Raw genomic sequence first — 21,562 nt, 5'->3', positions numbered from 1 at the left:
GCACTTTACATAGGTATAAAGCATACAAGGAACGTATGCAGCGCATGTACGTGGTGCCGCGGTACGATCCCGTCTACGTAGAACCCAATTTAAAGGAGTACGAGACGCAGGTGCTCCAGATGAGCGTGCCGGTCGACGACAATGACAGCTGCAACGATTTACAATTGGACTTCAGCAACAAGAATCACGCGTTTAGCTTGGACAACGTCAGTTATATCACCAAAGATCACGGAGACAGTACTGGTAATTCAAAACAAACATAATACGACTGTATAATGCAAGCTAAATTTATCAAAAAAAAATTCGTAGATGAAAATGACAGAATTTGAGATATTCTGCATTTGTATCTTCTTCTGCGTTATTACTTGCAATTAATTAAAAAATATTAAAGGAAGTAAATGCAACTAAAGACATATTTATATTTTCTATAATTTGTTAACCGCATTAATCTTCCTTAAATCAAAATTATTTTATTTAGAAGATTATAGCGCGCAACATGAATTCTTCTTGAATAGTATGTATCGTTTATATTGGATATACCGAAGTATATAGCGAATTATGTGCTCTGTTTTAAGGTCAACAAAGTCCCGTTAGCTCCGAAGCGGCGACCACGGCGCGAGCGTCCAGCATCGTCGGTAATCACGGCGACACCAACATCCATTCCCTGCGACGGTCCACGCTGGGTCGAAAGAATCATAGCGCGAGCAATACAAACACCCTGAACAATCGCGACGCGACACCGGTACTTAACCCCCTGTACAATCACGGCGGTGATCTGCTGAGCCCTAGTCCGTCCAACGACAATGTCACCTTCAGGGAGAGGAAGGATTACTCGCATCTCGGGTTTACGTATCTGGGCGAGCAAAGCCCCGTGGAGACCACGACGGAATTGTAAGTTTCATGATCCGAGGGACGACTTGCGAATGTCCGGTCACTTTAAAGACTGTCACCGAATTATACATATCCGTGAAAAATGAAGGTTGAGATCCTATAAATCCTATAAATGATAACTTACAGCATCCCGTAACTTTTATTTTGATATCGTATACACGAATAACTGTGATGGACATTATTTCACATCAAAGTTCAATCGATAGTAATTTAAATGTTGAAAAATTTCAAGTCCCATACGTAAAAATACTGTCGACGAATATTGTCTCGCATTCGCGACATATATACGTAAAATCAATGTTCACCTGCCCTTCGTCCGTGACAAGCGGTTAATCGTTTTGCATTTAATTTTGACAAATGCGTGTAACGTGACGGGCGGCGAATGGATTCGAGATATTCGACGCCACGTAGCTCGCATTTTTCTCTGATGTGTTAAGCAACCCTAAAGCGCCATACGAGGAGCATATGAAAGCTTATAAATAGTTGAATGACTTCGTACCTATATGCTCTTCCTTTCATATGTCATCTTCTGAATGTGCACCGATGCCGATGCGTGCGTGCTGATTCAGCACGCGCAACGTAGCCGCAGAATTCCCGGCGGGGACACATTCTAAACGAGTTGCTCCGCATGTGATATTCATAAAAGAGCGGTGTCGCAGCGTTCAGACACAACGGCGGAACGAGGCCGTGAAAATATCGCGCGTAAAAGGAGACTGAAAAAAAAGAGCGCGGATATCCTTTTAGAGCTAGCCGATATTCCGTGTGATTTACTTTCAATCGAGCATCGCATTTTCGCGCTGAAACCGATAGAGCATCGCCAACAAATTGCAAGATTACGAATAATCGCAACGCCCGAGAGTTAAACTACTGATTACTGTGACTGCATAGAGAAAACGCATACGAAAATATTTCCGGTGCAATAATCGAGTCTTGATTAATAACTTCGGAGATGTTTTTCGTATTTCGCGGAGACTCTCGTCCGTGATGCGTTAATATACATTTTAATTATAGAGAGAGAGAGAGAAGGATGAAGCAAAAATACCACTGTGGCTCGAATCGTAGACTTAAGATTCGAAGACGAAGCTGTATTACTTGTTGTATTGTACGAACGGCGTGTATTTGTGAATGTATGTCTCTACGCGAGTCTCGGCTCGCGCGACCTTGTAAATGATCGATCCCGATCACGTTGTGTACTATAATATTTTCTTTATTTATACAATCGCAAGTTTGCTCATGTCATTATAATTGTAATCACAATTAATCGAGACGATGACGATGGTGCATACTGTTTGTACGTGATCGCAGGGATATATATATATATATCGTGAAGTTTTATGGCAGCCAGCTGCGCTTCCACCGCGACTCGCTCGCCTTTTTGTTCACACGACCGCGCCGGCGGTAATTAAACGACTGCCATGCGGAGAACGCGTCATCGACACCCGTTACGATATAAGTGGCGGAGTGCGTACTTAATTAGGCACGTGTAATTGTCCATTTCCTCTACGTAATTTCGACCACGCTGTTCGACATTGTGGATCGAGAGGTCGACAGATCCGCGGGAAGACGTTGAGGGGAGTTAAGTATGATACGACTTGATTGAATGTATATCTCTAGTCGTATAATAGCGGGCGTCCACTGCCGTGCAATTTGTAAGCTGCGTTTCATACTGACAATGAGAGAGAGCGAGAGAGAAAATCACATGTACGTGTTACAAGTGTTCTCTGATTATAGCGTTGATACCTTTACTTGTAGTTGTATAATATTTAAGCGCGAATTCTGTAAAAAATTGTTAATACTTAATAATAAATTTATTATATTTACATAATAACGGGGTTTTTTTTTAATACAACGCCTCGCAAGATGTTCCTTTTCACACAAAGCAAACGAACTGCTCCGCTGATTTATTATGTAAACGTTTTAATTCAAATTTATTCTCAAGTTTCCAGCTAAAATAGATGTAAGCTTCGCGTAATTCCCATTGCACGTAAGATATCTTTTGTACTTTCACACGCGTGAATTGTATCTTTAGGAGAGGGAACGTGTGCGAAATAGATTACGTTTTATCCTCGTAAAATTACGTAGCTCATTATATTGTGCTGATTAATATCTCTTAACATTTTACACGTGTCGCTGACACGTGATGCGTCCTTCGACGAAAGTCCATTTTAAAATCACGTAACCCGCTCGAAAGGGAGCACAGGAGAGATTACCGCTCTCTAATTAGAATAGGTATACCATTTTAATTAGAGCGTGGGAAATTATATTTTGGGCTACGTACGATAAATTGCTCACTCATACTCGGTTGGGGAGGTGAGAAACGTGAGTGTGTCGGTGAAGCCCGTCGACGGGATCGTTCTGGGAAGCGGGTGGGTCGGCGGGTCTCTCCACCATGCCCGGCGATAGAGCGTCGGCGCCGCGACGGCAGGAGCCACGCAGACGCATCTGGACCGGCGTCGGTGACGTAGAAACGAGAAACGAGAGGCGTCGGGCGAAAGAGCGAGATCCGGAGGCAGGCTCTCCGCCGTTTTGGCAAAGTAAACGCGCTCACGGACTGTCCGCGACAGTGAGAGCGCGCTCGATCGCGATCGCAACGCGCGAGAGATCCCTCATTATTACGAGCGAGAGATAGGCGGTCACCGCGTCCACGCGCGTGTACGCGAGTAATTACCGGAGATATTTCATCGATCCTCCGACGTATTGACGAGTAACAGGCGGGTGCGTCGGGTCCTCCCGTTCCGCGCGACGGCGAACACAGCCACACAGCGCGAACACAAAGCTCGAGAGCCGCGCAAATCTCGGGGCGTCCGAACGATCGAAGAAACGATGACGTATCGTCAAGGGATCGCAAACCACCTGTGAAGTGTGAACCGACTCGGAAACGTCAAGACCCAGGTATATAGTCTTTGAGGATTACGAAATGTGCATCCGCGTTACGTGATCCCCCGTGCAACTGTGTGCGACGCTGCTTGCAAAATGCACGACGAATTCTAATTGTGTAATCGTGTTACAGTTACGTTGGCGATCGGAATATCAAAAGCGAAGTGATAGACATTGTAATCGAGAAGAGTGAGCTAACTCGTTTGTGACAGGTAAATGTTTGTATACAATGTTACACGCTACGTTAGAATTTTCCATAACGCTATTTCAACATTTTGATAGTTCGTTATGAATATTTTATTATATTTTATGAATAAATAAAAACAATGAAATTATTAAAATAGCAGATACAAAATTCTAAATTGTGTTTAATACGGAAAAAATTAAATAGTTAATAAATGGTGCTTATAAATTCTCTCTTTGAAAAAATAGGAGAAAAAATATTAACGTTATTTTATATTTTTTCGCTTCTGCTAATATTTCAATTTGAGAACCATAAAACCACTTTTTGACATTTTAACCATCGTATTATTTTGAAAGCTATCAAAAGTAATTGCAAAAAACACTTCCTCTGTAGAGAGCTTTTGAACATATAATGAAATTTTTAAATAAGAACAAAATAATCTACGAGATTTTTTTTCGTCACGTTTACCAAGATTGAAGAAGAAAAATGCTTTTGAATATTTTAAACGTTTTTAATAATGTCAAGGAAAATTGTATTCAACGCTAACTGGCCAAAATCATTTATTTGTGTAACTCACACAATTTGTTTTTTTCACACAATTTTTTACACAAAGTTACACAAATAAATGATTTTGGCCAGTTAGCACCGAATATAATTTTCCTTGTTATTTACTCACTGGCGAAGAAAAGTTCTCTTTCTGGTTTTTAAATGTTTTTATTAGGAAAGATATGTAGCTTGCCTAAATTAGAGTTAATATTTAAACGCAATTATTACCAATTTTTTAACGATCTATTTTGCATTGTCTAATCACACTATATCAACGTTTGAAACGATAACAGTTGCAGAATAGACGTGATTGAAACATTTCACGTTATTTAAAATATTTAATTAAAGAAAAGTTTTAATGCGGGTTTAATATTTCTATATGACAAGTTCCATCACGTTCTATTACATATTTGAGCTTACAACAGGTTGTTCTGTTATTTTGCAGATTGATGACTAATTGGAAGATCAGGGATAACAAACATGAAGTACTTGAAAGTCGCGTTGTTCTTGTTCAATCTATTAATATGGGTAAATAACACGCATGCATATTGTAACATTATAAATTAAGTCTAGAAATAGCGACACGTGCCACAAACACCTAGACGCAGATGCTCAAACTATAAATAATTCTCGCGTAATTCTGTAGAGAGAGAGAGAGAGATTCTTGAGAGCGCGAAACAAACGTTTTTCGTTTACTGTTGCATTGCCTCCTCGCCTGAGTTAGATTCTATCTGCGGAAGGTGGCGGAGAATTATTTCAAGCGTCGCTGAAATTTACGCGACGTTCAGGAAAGGAGTCCCCTGGGGGGATTACAGAATTACTATCTCGCCCGTCGCGATAAGGGAAAGAATAAGGGACGTAAAAATCACCCCGGCTTTTCCTTTCGGCAGTTGGCTGGCTGCGCGGTGTTCGTCCTAGGCACATGGGTGCTCCTGGAGCCCACCAAAGGACACATCCTCAATCTTTTCGTGTCTGACGTCAAGCCGCACGAGACTATTAATCTTATAGCTTACAGCCTCTTCGGGCTCGGCACCATCGTGCTCACGGTCGGCTTCTTCGGCTGCCGCGCCGCGCTACGCGGAAATCAATGCATCCTCGCCACCGTGAGTGAAACGACATTTTTATTACCTCCGCCCCGCGGGGCGCGCGTATATATACCATTATAGATTACGGGTCGGGTCAGGGTCAGGGAATGTGTTTTTATCGGTGGTCGTTTTTTCCGCAGTACATGAGCATGCTGGTCGCGCTCATCGTCACGGAACTGGTGACCGCCGCGATCGGCGGGTTGATGACTTTCCAGATCCTGTCGGAGCTGGAGGAGAGGCTCACCAATAAACTGGCCGCGGAGTACGGTCACGATCAGACCAGCGATATCCCTTTCAGCAATAGTCTGGACTTCGCGCAGTACAAGGTGTCGTATCAACCGAGCCGATCGTTCGACCGACCGCCCGTCGCTCGTCGATCTTTTACGGCACGTTTTGTCATTCAGGAACCGCTTTTTTTTAAATTACGAATCCTTCTGTGATATAGTCTTGATTTTTCTATGTTGTAACTTTTGGTTAATCCATCTTTCATATACAATTTTTATTAATTTTTATGAGTTTTGTGACAGTGATGTCAAGCGCTCTGGATATATTTTTTTTCCAGAAAAATCACACGTCGTAATCGCATCTGTGCACGACGCTTTACCGTGATGACAATACACTTTTTCTTTATTTAAAAATATTATGTTTAAAAATGTTTCGTCTCATTTTCCACGCAGCATGTATTATACGCGGAAGCGCGCATGTAAATTATGTTTCATGCATGATGGGGTCGCATGCGAGAGATGATGCTTTGTCAGAAATCGTCTGCCCGATGAGACATTTTCGCGATGGTTCGAAGAGCACATAGATGATTCCATTGCAGTTTAATTGCTGCGGAGTATACGGCGATCACGATTACAATGGCACGGCTTGGTGGAGGGACGGTCGAATCTCGGGGAGCAAGAGGCAGGTTCCCCTCACGTGTTGTGTTCTCAAAAATAGCGAGGTACTCTATATACGTTTGAATTAATTGGTCCTAAAACAACGTGGATATCGAAGTTTCGAGAGTTGAAAGAGCTCACAGAATATATTTTGAAAGCACAATAATAAAAAAAGAAACAATAATAAAATATAAGTCCACGTGCATTATTATTATTGTCTGGATGTCTCTTTTGAAAATAATATAAATTGTGAATTATATATGTACATATATATCTCGATATCTTTATCATTTCCTAAATAATTTTATTTTTATTTATTTATCTTATTTTAAACTGTGTCCATTATCTTAAACGTCTAGTCAATAAACTACGACTCACGATTCATTAGTAAGAGCGAGAGCTTCTGTCTTGCAGAATAAAAATACAGGCAGTCCGATGAGCGTTGTTTCGAGGGTGTTTCACAAAAATGTGAGTAAAATGTCAGCGACGTAGCGAAATGTATGAACCTTATGTGAGTAATCTTTTATCGCTGGCAGAACGAGAAGCCGTGGCTGCATCCGCTGCCAAAGGATGAGGCCGCGTGTCAAGTAGAAGATGAAGAAGGTCACGAGGGATATAGGCACAAAGAGGTACGCATTGTACCGCGAGATATCGTGTATATCGCTGCGTGTTATACATTGCTACATATTTCAAATGAACGACACATTTTCTCAGGGGTGCCTTGGAAAAGTCACGAACTGGCTGCAGTGCGAGAGCTTCATGTTAGTGTTTGGCGGCATGGCAATGGCAGGACTACAGGTAAATCCTTTTATTACACAGAAGAAAAAAGAAGTGTTAAATCAAGACTTATATTTTTCTATATAAGCAAGAATCTATAATCTTCTTATAAGAATTTCAACTTTTTTTCTTGATTAAACTATATAAATACCTTCATTCAAACAAGTTTTCTTCGTTTAACGCAATTTATTTCTCATTTTGAGATTATAGATTTATAGATTAAGATTATAAGTTTATATACAAGAATGTAAATCTTGATTTAACACTTCTTTTTTTTCTGTGTATTTTTCGCAAACTTTTAGAAGAAACTTTTAGAAGAAACATATTTATTGAGTCAAAGATTCATGATTTTATTTAAGAAAGTGCTTTAGATCTTTAAACTTTACAAAATGTCTTTGCAAGGATTGTATTGCATAGCTCAAGGTACAATTCTTATTTAAATTTTCTATCTTTTGAATTTTCTATCTTTCTTCGAAGAATAGATTTATTAAATTATTTTCTTAAATAGCTTTTTCCTTTACGTCTTGTGTATTTTGTGAAAAAGCAATAATTAATACAAATGCATTTTTCAGACATTCGGGATAATAACGTCCGCTTTCCTCTGCCGGACAATAAGAGATATGCAGGAAGAATGATCCAGGATTCGTAGTCTCAATGAAGTAAAGAGAATGTCGTGGCACGTTCAATCTTTACATTGACAACTTTGGCAGAAGAACCATATTCATTTTGTATCTTCGTGTATCGCTACGTGAGAAGATTTCCGAAATCCGTTTCGATCATCTGTGAGTCGGGACAATGATCGGGATTTTCAGCTAAGGGAATACCGCGAGGAAGAAAGCAATCTAAATATTTGTTCTATTCTACAAGGTGTCTGGTCATTGAGAACTTCGAGAATAACTGAACTTCGAAATAACAATAAGTGCTACGCTTAAGTTTAGATCGATTTCCACCTCTGTGCGCGTTTTGCTGCCGATCAGCAATAATGTGACCAATACACCCTGCTGTACATATACAATAACATACACGTCTGTGTCTGTGTTCAATCTAACAGTCTAACTAATACTAAGAAATAGCGATGTTACAATAATATCGCTGGTGTCTCACGACGATCATCGCCGGAGCTTGGATAGCAACGTGGAATTGTTATCCGTGGCGTGTCCTGTTGTCTTCTAAATACAAGAAGGATGGATATATGCGTTGCGTGCGTGAGAACTTTCGAATTATTTTCTTCTTTGTGGAAAATTTACCTGATTTGAGAAACAAAATAATTTTTCGCACAAAGTAGATGTGTTTGTACATGAATTTTTAAAGAAATATCATAATTTTTAATGAATAAGAGGTTTATGTGAGTATACTTAGGGGAGACTGAGGCTGATTGATATATTCTATTATATGTATAGATATAAAAAAACAGACTGCTAAATAAAGTTAGTAGTCTAGTAAGAAATATGTTAAAATCATATAACGTTGATCCACTTTGACTGACATGAGTTTTCAAAGTATGTTTAACTAGCCTAGATTCTTAGCTATAAACCGAACTAAACGGATTAAAAATTTTCATTTACTTAGTAACATATCATTAAATTTTTACTTATATATTTTTACTTAGCCTAATAATATATGTTCAAGATAGTAAAATAATCTCTGTGTTTCGAAAACTTAAGAATATATTACAGGTTTTAATCAATCCCAGCTTCTCCTAATAATTGTGTACATTAGATCTTTATAGACATTTATCATCCATTTTGAAATGGATGATGCACATATACAATATACAATATATATATATATATATATATATATATATATATATAGTGTATAAAAATGTGTTATATATATTCTTTAAGGGGGAACGCTTTCCTCTCTTTGATAATAATTTTCGAAGAATGTATTATTATAACTTGTGCCAAAAGAATTTCGCACAATGACACAATCAGTAACACAAATTTTAATATATTTTTATTTTCTCAAAACACTTGGCAAAACGAATGTCCTGCGTTTATAGAACGCACCCTAATGATAATAAAGATGTTGTTCTCTGTGTAAAAAATTGTTACTTATTTTATATTTTACATAAATTTACATTTTGCACACTAAAGTTTTTCATGTTTAAAATTACCCATTTACAGAATAAATAGCTGCATTGTTATAAGCAGTTATAATTCTTAATTTCAATTCTTAACTTTAATTTGATAAATTTTGTATTCGCTTAAATAGAACAATATTACCATATTGAATATGGCATTAATTTGACATACACGGCATAAATATATACTGAAATTAACATATAAATAAGAAGATAAGTTTTCTATATATGTTTGATTACTTAAACATTTTGATAAAGTAATTACATATCAATTATGCAACAAGCTTTCTTCATAAAAGTAAACATCACGGTCGTTCAACGGTTGAACTGGTCGACAATTCAAGAGTAATGGACCTTCTACTGAACAGATTTTTCGAAATTTCTCTATCTGTAGCAGAAAATTATATTAATAACGATAAAGCCGAAAAATATTTTAGTGACGTATGATTTTACCTGAGATGAGGATATAGCAATTGGTTCTTGCTGCACGATCCAGGTGACAATTTCACTGCAAGGTGGCTGACTAAGAGAACCGCTGTACGTATAATAATCTCTGTCAAAAGGCGCGAAAATCCACTCCAACGGAAAAGGAGGTATGTAAACTTTAGATCCCGGACAGGTAATGCGCCATAAATTGCTCACGATGTGATCCAAATACGGATTATCCGCGTCGTTTATCTGCATCGTTGAACATATCGTAATAAGCGAGGATGATTATGACGATTCAAGTTTAACAAGTTTTATATTTTGCCGATGCATTAATTTAATTTTATAATACTTGTGATAAAACATTTATATTATCCGCTAACGAAATAATTATACTTGAAGGAAGAACGAAGCGATCACTATTCCGTCTTTTGCTCCAAGCGCAATTGCGTCCGTTGGCGATTTAATTCCACGTTTAATGTGAATGATCTGCAGTTCCATAGGAAAACGAACGTAGTCCAAGGTGTGTTCACTGCCCTCTTCAATTGACGGACCCCAATGGAAGAGAACGTTAAAGAAATCGTATGTATCGGTCAATGGCCCTCCTTGAAGCTGTGGCCACGTGGTGCTGGTCCAGAATCCTCGGAGTATTACTGCATATTAACGTAAAACATTATGTAGTACAGTACATAACTTTAATTAGTTTAATTAGTCTATTTTATTTTATGCCATTATTATTCTAGTAATATTAAAATATATTATTAAATATATTTTTCAATTTGTTTGCTTATAGAAAATTGATGTTTACCAGTATGGCCATCATTTGCGATAGTCATCGACAGAGGTCCGCTATTGTAATTGCTCCATCTAAGTGGTTCAGATGGTTGCACAACTACGGCGAGCCTAGTGGTGATATTAATAGGCGATTGGTTGCTACCAGTGCTCTCAGGATATAAATCTTTCCAAGTATGAGGACCATTCTGATGAGCATAGCCGAATGAAAAAGCTGGTGGGCGGTAGTCGTTTTCCATCCATGAAAATAATTGCGTCCAATCCAAAATTTCAGTTAATAATAGCACTAGAATGAAAGAAATTTTATTGTAAAAATGATATTAATAAATATAAAGCTGTAGACTGTTATTATTTTATAATTAAATCGTCGCTCTTTATAATAGATACGCACCCATGAGCAGAACGCTGCTACACGCGACCATACATTCCGCTAACGAGAAATCTAACATTTTTATAATGAAGCTTTACTCGACATTTGTAGTTTAAAAAAAAGTTCAGGTTTGTTAAGACCTGCGTGCAATATTTCCGACGTAATAAATTTTTAGGCGAGCCGTATATTTGACAATTTGCCCAGTGTTTCATACCGCATAATAATTTCTATCAAAAATATTTATGAAAGTAAGAAATAATGTGGAACGTCAAATGATAAGTTTTACTAAAAATTGATATGAAGTTTACTTCAATTTATAAAAATAATGTGAAGGTAATCCTATATATAATGCGTAAGCAACTTCATACTTTCAAATTGACAATTACTTACAACTTGTTTTCAGTAATGTCATCAAGATGACTGCAATATCAATACGTGGAAAGTAATACATTATAAAAGCGATGGAAACTTAATTTCAGTTTTACCTTCTGTTCAATTACTCTATCGTGATGTACAAATGACATCCAAATCTAAAAGCGTACAATCACGTAAATAAAAATTTTAACTTTAATCATACTTTATGGATAAAAAATTTGTTACACAGATAATTGTTTAATCTATTTAAAAATACTCTTATATTATTACATTTATTTCGTACATTTTATATGTTAAATGTATTCTACACAAGAACAAAAATTATGCACGACATCGTCTTCGGGTCTGCCGAAATGGCGGCAATCTCCAATCGACATCAGTCGTGTCGCCGTGTGGAATAAGAAATTTCCCCCCTTACTTTTGACAAATTATTGGTCAAACGATGGCACAGCAATACTTGCGAACACCGGCAAAACAGGTTCTTTTCACGTCCAGTATAAATTCGGAATAATGGATTATATATTTAATAATTTCTAGTTAACATCGAGTTGGCGAACAGAAAAATGCCAATATTGCGCGGCGGTCCTTTGAAAAACGATGAATTTCAATTTATGAACGTACAATTTCGATGGGGCCCGTCCAACTGTCGGGGCGCAGAACATTCCATTGATAATATTTGGTTAGAGAGAATAATGTTTGCTTAGACGAATTTGATATTGAAAATTACCATGCGTGACAAATGTATCAATCATGATATTTTCTATTTAATTTCAATTTCCATTACATTTATATTAAATTTTAATTTAAATACGAGTTTCATTTAACATAATTAATATTGATCAATGCAACTTCTAAATGACAGTATTTAATAAGGTATTCGATGGAGGCACAAGTTATGCATTGGAATACGCGTTACGGATCGATAGACAAATGTCACGACAAATCTGACGGAATTGCAATAATATCCTATCTCATGCAGGTTTAACGGCCAAAATTAATTAAAATTTGCCATATCGGAATCTTTTTATTTTCACACGATAGACAGTATCATTTTCGAAGATAATTATTTCGCATTGGATCACTGTTGCAGTTTAATTATAATGTATAATTGTGATAAAAAGGTTGTTGGCTGTCCTGGGATTCCAGATAATCCCACGCTCGCTCCAATAACTGATAAACTCTCGGAAATAAAGCAGATGGATAGCGCAGTAAATATTACGCCGGGTAATGTGAGACGATCTTTAATAATATTTATCGAATTAATTATTTACAGAATAAGTCGATCATAATTGTCAGTGTAATGTCTCCTTTTTTTCTTTTATTGCAATTATTTGCAGTTAACAGTAAAAGCAATTTTACAAAAAATTATATATCTTTATTTATAGAATATTTTCGGTTATAAGTAAATTTTTCGCTTTTCATGAAAGCTCTTATTATATAAAATATTATTTGCAATATTAATATTTTTTAATTAACCATGTGGTCATTTTACTTTTAGATTGCTTACGTTGGATGATGCACGCATGCACGTCACCTGGATATTATACTTATTTAGGTTCTCTCACTTTTCCCCCGTATAATGAATGCGTTACTTGGATAATTGTGCCGAACGCGATAAAAATATCTTCCTGTCAGGTATATTAAAAGCATATATGTGGATATTAATTATTTTTTTTTAAATTATACACCGGTAAATATTGACGTATGATAATTTACATTACATATATCATTATAGATCGAAGCATTCAGAAGCCTTTACAATCATAAATGGGAACGTATAGTAAGGAATTATAGATCGCAACATCTTCTTCGTGGAAGAAGGATTTTCTTTGCCACAAATGATACAGTAGCTTGATTGATCGGAAAAGGATATATTATATTTCCGATTCCGAAATTATATTTATCGAAGAAAGTATTGCGACATTTTACCGGATCTAGAGAGCAAGCAAACATGAACAATACGAACAAATACTTTCGATGGAGCATGTTATTTGCGCTCGCTTGGTCTGGGTCTGGGACATCTTGTGTGCGGTTTATTAGCCCTATTTATCTCCTGGTATATTGTGTTTTAATAATATTTCATTATTTCTCTTTATATCTTTATAAATAGTTAACAGAATTATTTCTATTTAAATAAATAAAAGTGTCATCCACAAATTGGTTCGGAAAAGTCACAGATTTACTTGAAATAGATATCTTTTATTTAGTACAAATTTTATCGTTCGCGTCACATTAATTTCCTAAGTTAAAATACACGTATGAGACAGTGTAGAGAGATGTAAGTATTCTTCTAGATCCGTTTACACAATTAATTAATTCGCGATTGAAGTTATTGGTGTCTGACATTTTTGTAAAAAATAGCATGTTTAAATAATTAATTATTTTTAGAGGTATATATATGTTTATATTAAATATACATATATCACAATATTTACATTTACAGAAGTTTACGGGAACCTTGCAAAAATTCACGCGACAAACATGACTGACATGGCAGTCAAAGTGTTTAATACAATACTCATTAAATGATATTTATTCTCTTAACATGCAAACAACTTGTATTCGAGATTCTATTAAAGATGTATTTCTTATTCACAAATAAAATTTCTTTTCTTATTTGTTATCTATAAATTTATTCGAATCTGACCAGACGGATTTGTAGGTCTTTATAAGATTCTCTTTGCAAGATTCACATTGACTTCTAAGATTGAAGGCCCCGCCGAGATCGACGCATCTATCGAAAAAGAAAAAGAGTACAAAACTACGTCGCACGTATTCGGCTCGCGGTGTAAAGCGTACGTCGATGCACTTCATTCACAGTGTTTGGAATGTGATTTCCAAGTTCGCATGCATATAAATCGGCAAATTTAATTCTCATTGTTATTGTTTTGGTCGTCGACTGTCGCAGTCGCAGGCAGCTGTCTGATGTGAGAAATGTTAGGAATATCAATAAAAAAATAATAAATAATTGCCGTTTCATAAATGCTTTTATTACAAAGTTTGATCATTACAAAACAATTTGTCTTCATTACAACCAGAATTGAAAGCAGCACATTGTAAATCCAATTGTGTTAATTAAATTAAAAGTTAATTCAATACGTTCAATGTTAAATGTGTTAAATGATGCAATTTGAAATGGCAAGCTACAGAAATAACACTTGAATTTGCAGTGCAGATACCAGTCATATTAATATTTTACAATTTACGTTACGTGGAGTTTGTTTCGTGAAGATACGTCATACAATTTTTTACCCGCGTTCTTTCCGTTACATTTATTAAACTTATAAGTTCAGTTAATTCGTCATGTGTGTCATTTCGCGCGCGCTACGTTTTCTTCGTCATCAAACATAGCCATTAGTTTGTATCAGTCGCTTAAATTAGGCATATCAGTTATGAACGGACAATTTTGTTCGTTCGCACCGTGGGCACGATGAACGTATCTATGACTAAATTATTATCGTTACACGTGGAAACGCTCCTGCCACCAACGAGTATCGAATTAAATATACAACAGAATGACCAAGTAGCGGCACTAATGGGAGTTGGCCTTGTGTATCAAGGAACTGCGCACAGACATATCTCGCATGCTTTATTATCTGAGATTGGTAATTGTCTATCGATACACAAGATAAGTTTCATTAATATGTATGCTGACATATGAATTTATTTATAGGCAGACCGCCAGGACCTGAAATGAAAAACTGTGTGGACCGCGAGTCATATTCCTTGGCAGCGGGATTAGCATTAGGTCTGGTAATACTTGGCTCTGGTGGTGGAACGAATGTACCTGCAAGCATACCTGATACTTTGCACTATTACATGGTCGGTGGGCACATAAGACCTTTTTCTGGAGCACAGAAAGATAAATACAAGTCTCCCAGGTACAGTGAATTTGTACATAATGATTAAAAAATCCATGCAATTCAAAACATTCTAATTTGAAGAAATTTGTTTCGGAAGATCTAAAATTAAAACCTTTTCTGCAAAAAATATTTGCAATTTTTTTTCTGCAATTTTTTTTCTGCAATTTTTTTTCTTAATAAAATAGAATCAGTAATATAGGAAAGTTTTCCTCGCGAACAATTTATAAATCCGTATCTTTGTTTGCAGTTATCAGATACGTGAAGGTGACTCGATAAATATCGACGTAACGAGCCCAGGAGCAACGATAGCTTTATGATTAATGTATTTTAATACCGGAAATCGTACGGTAGCCGAATACTGCGCCAATTACAAGAGAGAATATATATATATATATATATATATATATATATATATATACCTTAACAAAATTATTTTTATATCACGAAATTGCGTTACCAAACTCAATCTAAGTGATATATACCTTAACAAAATTATATCACAAAATTGTTTTACCTAACTCAACCTAAGTGATATGTTATTTCAAAAAAATATATGAAATCTTTAAATTACGCCAACTACAAAGAGAATATATATATTGCTTTGAAAAATAATTGTAGTGCAACTACTCTTAAAAAATAAAACAAAATTGTGTTACCTAACTCAACCCAAGTGGTATGTATCTTTGTATTCCTGAGGATCTTTCTATCAACCCAAGTGGTAGTAGTTTTAATTCTCCTTGATAAAATTATAATATTACAAAGAATCATTTAATCATTTTAATCACAAAGAATTAAAGAGGTAACATTATAAAATAAAAATATTTAATTAAAATAAAATAAATAAATTTTTCTTGTAAAAAACTTGGCGCTGCTTTTTTAAGATTAATCTAGACAAACTTGCATAGGTGCATAAGCATATGCATAAAGAGATGGATTGGTCTATTTCCTTTTGCACATATATATGAACCAATCAATTTCTTACGCTTATGTTTATGCGCGATGCAAATTTGTCTGGATAGACTTTAAAAAAGCAGCGCCAAGTTTTTTACAAGAAAAATTTATTTATTTTATTTTAATTAAATATTTTTATTTTATAATGTTACCTCTTTAATTCTTTGTGATTAAAATGATTAAATGATTCTTTGTAATATTATAATTTTATCAAGGAGAATTAAAACTACTACCACTTGGGTTGATAGAAAGATCCTCAGGAATACAAAGATACATACCACTTGGGTTGAGTTAGGTAACACAATTTTGTTTTATTTTTTAAGAGTAGTTGCACTACAATTATTTTTCAAAGCAATATATATATTCTCTTTGTAGTTGGCGTAATTTAAAGATTTCATATATTTTTTGAAATAACATATCACTTAGGTTGAGTTAGGTAAAACAATTTTGTGATATAATTTTGTTAAGGTATATATCACTTAGATTGAGTTTGGTAACGCAATTTCGTGATATAAAAATAATTTTGTTAAGGTATATATATATATATATATATATATATATATATATATATATATATTCTCTCTTTGTAATTGGCGCAGTATTAAATAATTTCACGTATTTTTTTTTTAAATAGATACCACTTGTTATTTAGGTTTTTTCGAGGTAGATATCACTTGGATTGAATAAAATAACAATTTTGTAATTTAATAATTTTGTGAGACAATTTTTGTGAGACAATTTTGTGAGACAATTTTTGTGAGACAATTTTGTGAGATAATTTTTCGATTGAATTTACAAAATACATTGCGTGTACTTGGCACTTTTTTTTACCTTTTTTAAAAAAGGTAATTTTGTACTGATATCACCTATTTTGTAGTGTTAAGCAAGGATCTGCAAAACATTTTTATTTTTTATTTTTTAATTATTCACAAAATTAGCAATAACAACAAATACATAAAAATTAATAATATTTAAGTAAAAGTAAATTATACATTTCTCACAAAAATTGAAGGAACACTAAATTTATCTTTAAAAATAGGCAAAACTCGAGCAGCGGTAACTTTGTTAAAAATGAATAAAATTTAAATTTCAAGCTTAAAACCTCTACTTAGAGTAAATGTTGAAGGTATAAACAGAGGCAAGCTGTTAGTTAGGAAGAATGAGAAAAAGAGAAATTTGTGTGTGTAATACATTATTAGCTTTATATATGTTAAATAGAATTTCCTTTTTGTATATTCTTATTTTACTATAAAATGTCAATTAAAATATGGATAAAAATTTAACTTTTTTACTAACATTTCTATAATACAATATATATTCTGTAATATGATATGTATTTATTTTATATATTAAAATTGTGGCGATATAAAATGTAGCTACATAAATCAGCTAACTTCAGAGATTATTAACTTATTGGATTTACTTAAATTAAAATGTAATATGACATATGATTTTAAAATACACTTACAATTTGTACAAAATTTTTGAATTACTTATTATTCTAATGTTTTCTGATTCATCCGCGATGAATAATTCTTAATTAGCGTAATAATGGCAAATTACATAAAACTTGCAGGTGAATAAAATAAAATATTGAAGATAGTGGCAACAATATCAGGTTATGTGTGTTTGATGTTATAATTTTTACGTTACATATTTATGTGTGAATATATTTTTAAGATACACAAAAAAGTGGTCAAGCACCGATTGATTTAAATGACAAAATGGTACGTCCTACGAGATTTCCACCGTTAATCTTAAATGGCCATTGGTTAAAGGATGGAAACGCAACTTTGTTTAACGATGGCAAAAAAGGTAATTTGATTTATTTTTAATTTTACTGAAATAATTTGGTTAATATTGTTGGGACGCGATTGGACATTAAATTCTTTTGTGTCAGCAATTATTTTTTTGAATGGCGATAGGATCCCATCAACAGTATCTGGAGGTCCCCTCGTAAATGACGAATACGAATTTTACAATGCGCACTTTCACTGGGGTGAGAATGATTGTAGAGGTGCTGAACATACAATCAATGGTACTTGGTAAGAATGTATTCTCAATAGCTATTAATTTAAAATAAAAAAATTGCATATCTAAATTTTATCCTATTCGAGTTGTTTCAGTAACTTTTACAAAATTTTAATAAACTTTACATTTAAATTAATGTAGGTTTTCCATGGAGTGTCACTTAGTGCACTGGAACCAAAAATATCTCACCTTCGAAGAATGTTTAAAACATCGAGATGGTCTTTGCGTATTAGCTTACTTATTTTTGGTATATTTATTTATATATGATTATATCCTTATTTTTCATCTATTATTAACAATTTTGTTTCGTAGGTTCAATCGGGATCTTGTGACTGGAGCAATGTTCAATTTGAAAAAATATCTGAAAATGTAAAACATATTCAGAATGCTGGATCGGAGATAAAAATTCCAGCAAGTTAATATCCGAAGAACAGAATGTAGTCTGTATTATATGATGTTTCAAATTTGATAATATTTTTGTGACGTTTAGATTCTTTATCTTGGATGCGAGTAGCAACAGAGTGTTCAAATTATTATACATATCATGGATCCTACAACGCAGAGAGTAATTCAGAATGCGTTACGTGGATCGTGTTCCCAGCCATTATTCCTATACAATCTTGCCAAGTTAGTTATTTATAATTTAATTTAAGTTATGTCATATATTTATGCCAAATATATGAACAGCAACACAAAGATTTCTTTAAAATGTCTATAGTAATTATTTTCTTGTATATTTATCACTATTACAATTAATATTTGTTATTTATGGAATTATTATAGAAAAAGTATAAGAATAACACGCATACATACGCAATTAATAAAACTTCTAGCTTAATGAGTTCCGAAAACTAAAGGATAAAAATGGCGAATTCATAAAATCGAATTGGAGAGACGTTCAACCTTTACGAGGACGACAAATATTTTTAGCTGTCTCTTAAGAAAAATTCACATATTTCTAACTTAATAAACTACTACAGATTTAAAAAATTTCTAATTTTTGACACTTCAACAGAAATTATGTAATATAAGCTTTAAATTTTGGTAACACATGTAAAGTAGAATAATTTCTTATACATATAATTACACGTTAAATATATATATACAATACATTTTATATGAATTATTCACTAAAAATTTGAAAATTTATTATCTGTTACTGCTTAAGAATAAATGTAATTACTGCTGCATTTTAAGCTTTAATTCATTAAGTTTGTGAAAAGAATCGATACTGGAGCATACTCGTCCTATTGCTTCCTCTAGAGCTTTATACATACGAATAAAAAATATTTCTCTATAAGGTTGTAAATTCAAGTTAAAATTTTCCTTTTCTTCCTGCGTCACTTTCTGCTCTACTTCCATTGGCGTTGTAGGCTCTTCTCGTATTAGACTGTTCCTCTTCACGAGTTCACTTTCATTTTCAAACAGATTCGCGAAAGCACATAAAATATTATACACAGCGTCATACTTATCGTAATATGCGACATCAAATTCGATCGATCTTGGCCTGAGACTCTGTTTGCAAAGTTTGTTAAATCGGGCGAGCATATCGCGTTTGTAATTTGTATTTTCTATCTGCAAAAGGATGTCTCGCAGGGTATCCAGCGACAAGTTCCAAGCTGGCGCGCTTTCATCGGTAACGTCAGAATATATTGTTTGTAATTGCATTACGATACTCGGATGATAATGACAATAAGGATTTAGGGAGACAAACAGGTCGCTTTGCGAAAGCGATATTTCATAAGTCGGCTCCGGTGGCTTACCGTGCTCCACCCCAGCCATGATTTCCTCAATGATCGAGTGTATCGTCGAGTCTCGAATGCGGCGATTCAGGTATTCGTCGATCATTTGGCAATCGGTCAATTTTTCACTTTGAACATCGGTTGTGCATCCCCAGAACCGAAATACGAACGTGGAGGAACTTAATTTCGGCTCCGTGACGAATCGCCAAAACTCGGTGAAGACTCCGCGTGTCCTGGATCGATACCACACCTTGATTTTCACGATCTGCCCCGGAAGTACGAGTCCCTTCGTCTTGTTGAAGAAGAACGGACTGCCGCGTTTCACGAAAGTTATGCCGTACGTCCGGAAGGGCGAGTATCGCCAATGATACGCGATAACGTGAGTTCCTTTATTTTCGAGCACGATCTCTCTTTCCATTTGTTCATTGATCTTACCTAGAAAAGTTAAAGACCACATGATAGGTTCAGTGTCTACCGGCTCCGTTCTTCCGAAGGAAGATTTCTGCCAGACGAATTCTCGATCTTGGATCTTCAGAACTGCTACTTGATCGGCATTCTCGCGCGGCTCGTCCTCGTCAGGTTCCGTGATGGTTATCGGTGGAATTCGTAATAGCGGTAATTTCTTTTTCTTATAGGCACGTCCTTGAATGGCCAACGCTGCCGTTTCCGGCTCCTTAGGCAGCAGCGATGCAATTTCCTCGGTAAGTTCGAGTTTGCGCGTTTTTAGATATCCGCTGCGCTTCCAGAATTCTTCCTTGGTTTTTTGGACGACGAGATCTCGCTCCTTCGCTATTAGATCTGGCACTCGAACGTGCATTAAATCCGGACGAAGATTCAGGTCTTTCCTGCTAGGAGTCAAGGATATTTCCGGCAGGCAAGCATCACCGCGATCCGGCAGGAATTCGGGCGTTCTCCAAAATGCCGGTCCGTCGTGAGGCTTATCGGTGATCACGGATGCCGGTATGGCAGCGTGCTCCATTAGGTTTTTCATCTCTACGAAGCTGCGAAACCTTTCTGAGGAATTCTGTAACTGATCGGCCTGCGAACGACCAGTAACAGATTCGATGCGATGAGTTTGCTTCTTCCGATCGGCAAGCCATTTCTTCCAATTTATGAAGCGACGATCTTCCGAAAAAGATACATCTCCGGAAAGAAGGTTATCCCTGGTCGTTACAAGTGGATGGCGAGTCTTTTTCCAGATTTGAGGCTTTTCAGATTTACCGATTTTGCGCGCAAAGTCCATTTTCGAGAGGAACTAATAAATTATTTCGCATATCTTATCTAGAAATATCCAATGTTTTATCTTCTTGAATGGGAATCTATAATAAATTTAATTTAGCTTTAGATCTGCGTTTGCGTCATTTTCAACTACAGTCGTCATGCTTCCACCTTTTCCACTCTTAAAGAAGATTTGTAAATACAACACTTACATCTAAATATTTTCTTTTCTCGCTATAACGCTTAATTAAGTAATACTTAATTATCTAGATGTAGCATGTCATACGTTACTTCATATCATGAGTAGTTACCATTGTATATTTTGACAGTTTATGTTCAATGGGTTAATATTGTAAAGTTTCTCTTAATAGTTGTTTATCCAAAATTTCAAGTTTTACATTAAATTTCTTTTAATATTCGAATTTTTTAATTTAATTTAAATTTAAAAGTTTAATGTAAAAAGGTTT

At 35.2% G+C, this 21,562-nt stretch overlaps 6 protein-coding genes and 1 pseudogene across 9 annotated transcripts in view; 5 read left to right on the top strand and 2 right to left on the bottom strand.

Moving 5' to 3' along the window:
• Nucleotides 1-2,719, top strand: part of Cad99c (cadherin 99C) — a 109,717-nt gene extending 106,998 nt beyond the window's left edge. For all 3 annotated transcript variants that reach the window (XM_071708854.1, XM_071708862.1, XM_071708872.1), the window contains 2 exons: nt 14-243; nt 576-2,719. In XM_071708854.1, the coding sequence (XP_071564955.1) occupies nt 14-243; nt 576-895 (550 nt within the window). In that variant the 3' untranslated portion in view covers nt 896-2,719. The remainder of the gene's footprint in view (nt 1-13; nt 244-575) is intronic.
• A 633-nt stretch (nt 2,720-3,352) lies between these two features.
• LOC139774001 (tetraspanin-11) lies at nt 3,353-9,291 on the top strand. Of its 2 annotated transcripts, XM_071708914.1 has the most exons (10): nt 3,359-3,783; nt 3,902-3,980; nt 4,944-5,026; nt 5,389-5,601; nt 5,724-5,909; nt 6,407-6,529; nt 6,879-6,932; nt 7,001-7,093; nt 7,179-7,262; nt 7,814-9,291. In XM_071708914.1, the coding sequence occupies exons 3-10, from the start codon at nt 4,979-4,981 to the stop codon at nt 7,874-7,876; spliced, it is 864 nt and encodes a 287-aa protein (XP_071565015.1). In that variant the 5' UTR covers nt 3,359-3,783; nt 3,902-3,980; nt 4,944-4,978; the 3' UTR covers nt 7,877-9,291. The 2 variants fall into 2 exon arrangements, with proteins under 2 accessions (XP_071565024.1, XP_071565015.1); XM_071708923.1 differs by lacking the exon at nt 6,407-6,529 and having other exon boundaries at nt 3,353-3,783.
• Nucleotides 9,292-9,380: 89 nt separating this feature from the next.
• Nucleotides 9,381-11,005, bottom strand: LOC139774041 (carbonic anhydrase 1). The gene is made up of 5 exons (XM_071708982.1): nt 10,937-11,005; nt 10,562-10,831; nt 10,150-10,406; nt 9,781-10,005; nt 9,381-9,715 (listed from the first exon to the last, which is right to left on the bottom strand). The coding sequence occupies exons 1-5, from the start codon at nt 10,992-10,994 to the stop codon at nt 9,596-9,598; spliced, it is 930 nt and encodes a 309-aa protein (XP_071565083.1). The 5' UTR covers nt 10,995-11,005; the 3' UTR covers nt 9,381-9,595.
• A 545-nt stretch (nt 11,006-11,550) lies between these two features.
• Nucleotides 11,551-13,906, top strand: LOC139774046 (carbonic anhydrase 1-like; annotated as a pseudogene).
• On the top strand, nt 13,175-15,495 carry LOC139774032 (anaphase-promoting complex subunit 1-like). Its single transcript, XM_071708968.1, has 4 exons — nt 13,175-13,346; nt 13,734-14,895; nt 14,964-15,171; nt 15,401-15,495. The coding sequence occupies exons 2-4, from the start codon at nt 14,721-14,723 to the stop codon at nt 15,468-15,470; spliced, it is 453 nt and encodes a 150-aa protein (XP_071565069.1). The 5' UTR covers nt 13,175-13,346; nt 13,734-14,720; the 3' UTR covers nt 15,471-15,495.
• Nucleotides 15,496-17,655: 2,160 nt separating this feature from the next.
• On the top strand, nt 17,656-19,325 carry LOC139772779 (carbonic anhydrase 3-like). Its single transcript, XM_071706709.1, has 7 exons — nt 17,656-17,680; nt 17,785-17,919; nt 18,005-18,149; nt 18,277-18,382; nt 18,448-18,550; nt 18,626-18,762; nt 18,969-19,325. Exons 1-7 carry the CDS (start codon nt 17,656-17,658, stop codon nt 19,074-19,076), a joined length of 759 nt encoding a protein of 252 aa, XP_071562810.1. The 3' UTR covers nt 19,077-19,325.
• On the bottom strand, nt 19,292-21,323 carry LOC139773992 (MYCBP-associated protein). The gene has a single exon (XM_071708886.1). The coding sequence runs from the start codon at nt 21,118-21,120 to the stop codon at nt 19,315-19,317; it is 1,806 nt and encodes a 601-aa protein (XP_071564987.1). The 5' UTR covers nt 21,121-21,323; the 3' UTR covers nt 19,292-19,314.
• Nucleotides 21,324-21,562: the final 239 nt, after the last annotated feature.

The sequence above is a fragment of the Temnothorax nylanderi genome, unplaced genomic scaffold (genome assembly GCF_030848795.1).
Source record: "Temnothorax nylanderi isolate EJ_2023f unplaced genomic scaffold, tnyl_v1.0 TNYL_tig0004_pilon, whole genome shotgun sequence".
NCBI lineage: Eukaryota > Metazoa > Arthropoda > Insecta > Hymenoptera > Formicidae > Temnothorax > Temnothorax nylanderi.
The sequence above is the reverse complement of the archived record's forward strand: the minus strand, read 5'-3'. Positions and strand labels throughout refer to the sequence as shown.

Bases quoted from the DNA above. Each gene is read 5' to 3' on its own strand.
- LOC139774001 (XM_071708914.1), top strand. From the start codon at position 4,979: ATGAAGTACTTGAAAGTCGCGTTGTTCTTGTTCAATCTATTAATATGG. The intron at 6,530-6,878 runs GTACTCTATATA...TCTGTCTTGCAG, and splicing joins GTGTTCTCAAAAATAGCGAG to AATAAAAATACAGGCAGTCC. The intron at 7,094-7,178 runs GTACGCATTGTA...ACATTTTCTCAG, and splicing joins AGGGATATAGGCACAAAGAG to GGGTGCCTTGGAAAAGTCAC.
- LOC139774041 (XM_071708982.1), bottom strand. From the start codon at position 10,994: ATGTTAGATTTCTCGTTAGCGGAATGTATGGTCGCGTGTAGCAGCGTT. The intron at 10,407-10,561 runs GTAAACATCAAT...GTTAATATGCAG, and splicing joins CGCAAATGATGGCCATACTG to TAATACTCCGAGGATTCTGG. The intron at 10,006-10,149 runs GTATAATTATTT...TCAACGATGCAG, and splicing joins TCGCTTCGTTCTTCCTTCAA to ATAAACGACGCGGATAATCC.
- LOC139774032 (XM_071708968.1), top strand. From the start codon at position 14,721: ATGAACGTATCTATGACTAAATTATTATCGTTACACGTGGAAACGCTC. The intron at 14,896-14,963 runs GTAATTGTCTAT...ATTTATTTATAG, and splicing joins TGCTTTATTATCTGAGATTG to GCAGACCGCCAGGACCTGAA. The intron at 15,172-15,400 runs GTACAGTGAATT...CTTTGTTTGCAG, and splicing joins GATAAATACAAGTCTCCCAG to TTATCAGATACGTGAAGGTG.
- LOC139772779 (XM_071706709.1), top strand. From the start codon at position 17,656: ATGGCAAATTACATAAAACTTGCAG. The intron at 17,920-18,004 runs GTAATTTGATTT...CTTTTGTGTCAG, and splicing joins GTTTAACGATGGCAAAAAAG to CAATTATTTTTTTGAATGGC. The intron at 18,551-18,625 runs GTTAATATCCGA...TGTGACGTTTAG, and splicing joins GGAGATAAAAATTCCAGCAA to ATTCTTTATCTTGGATGCGA.
- LOC139773992 (XM_071708886.1), bottom strand. From the start codon at position 21,120: ATGGACTTTGCGCGCAAAATCGGTAAATCTGAAAAGCCTCAAATCTGG.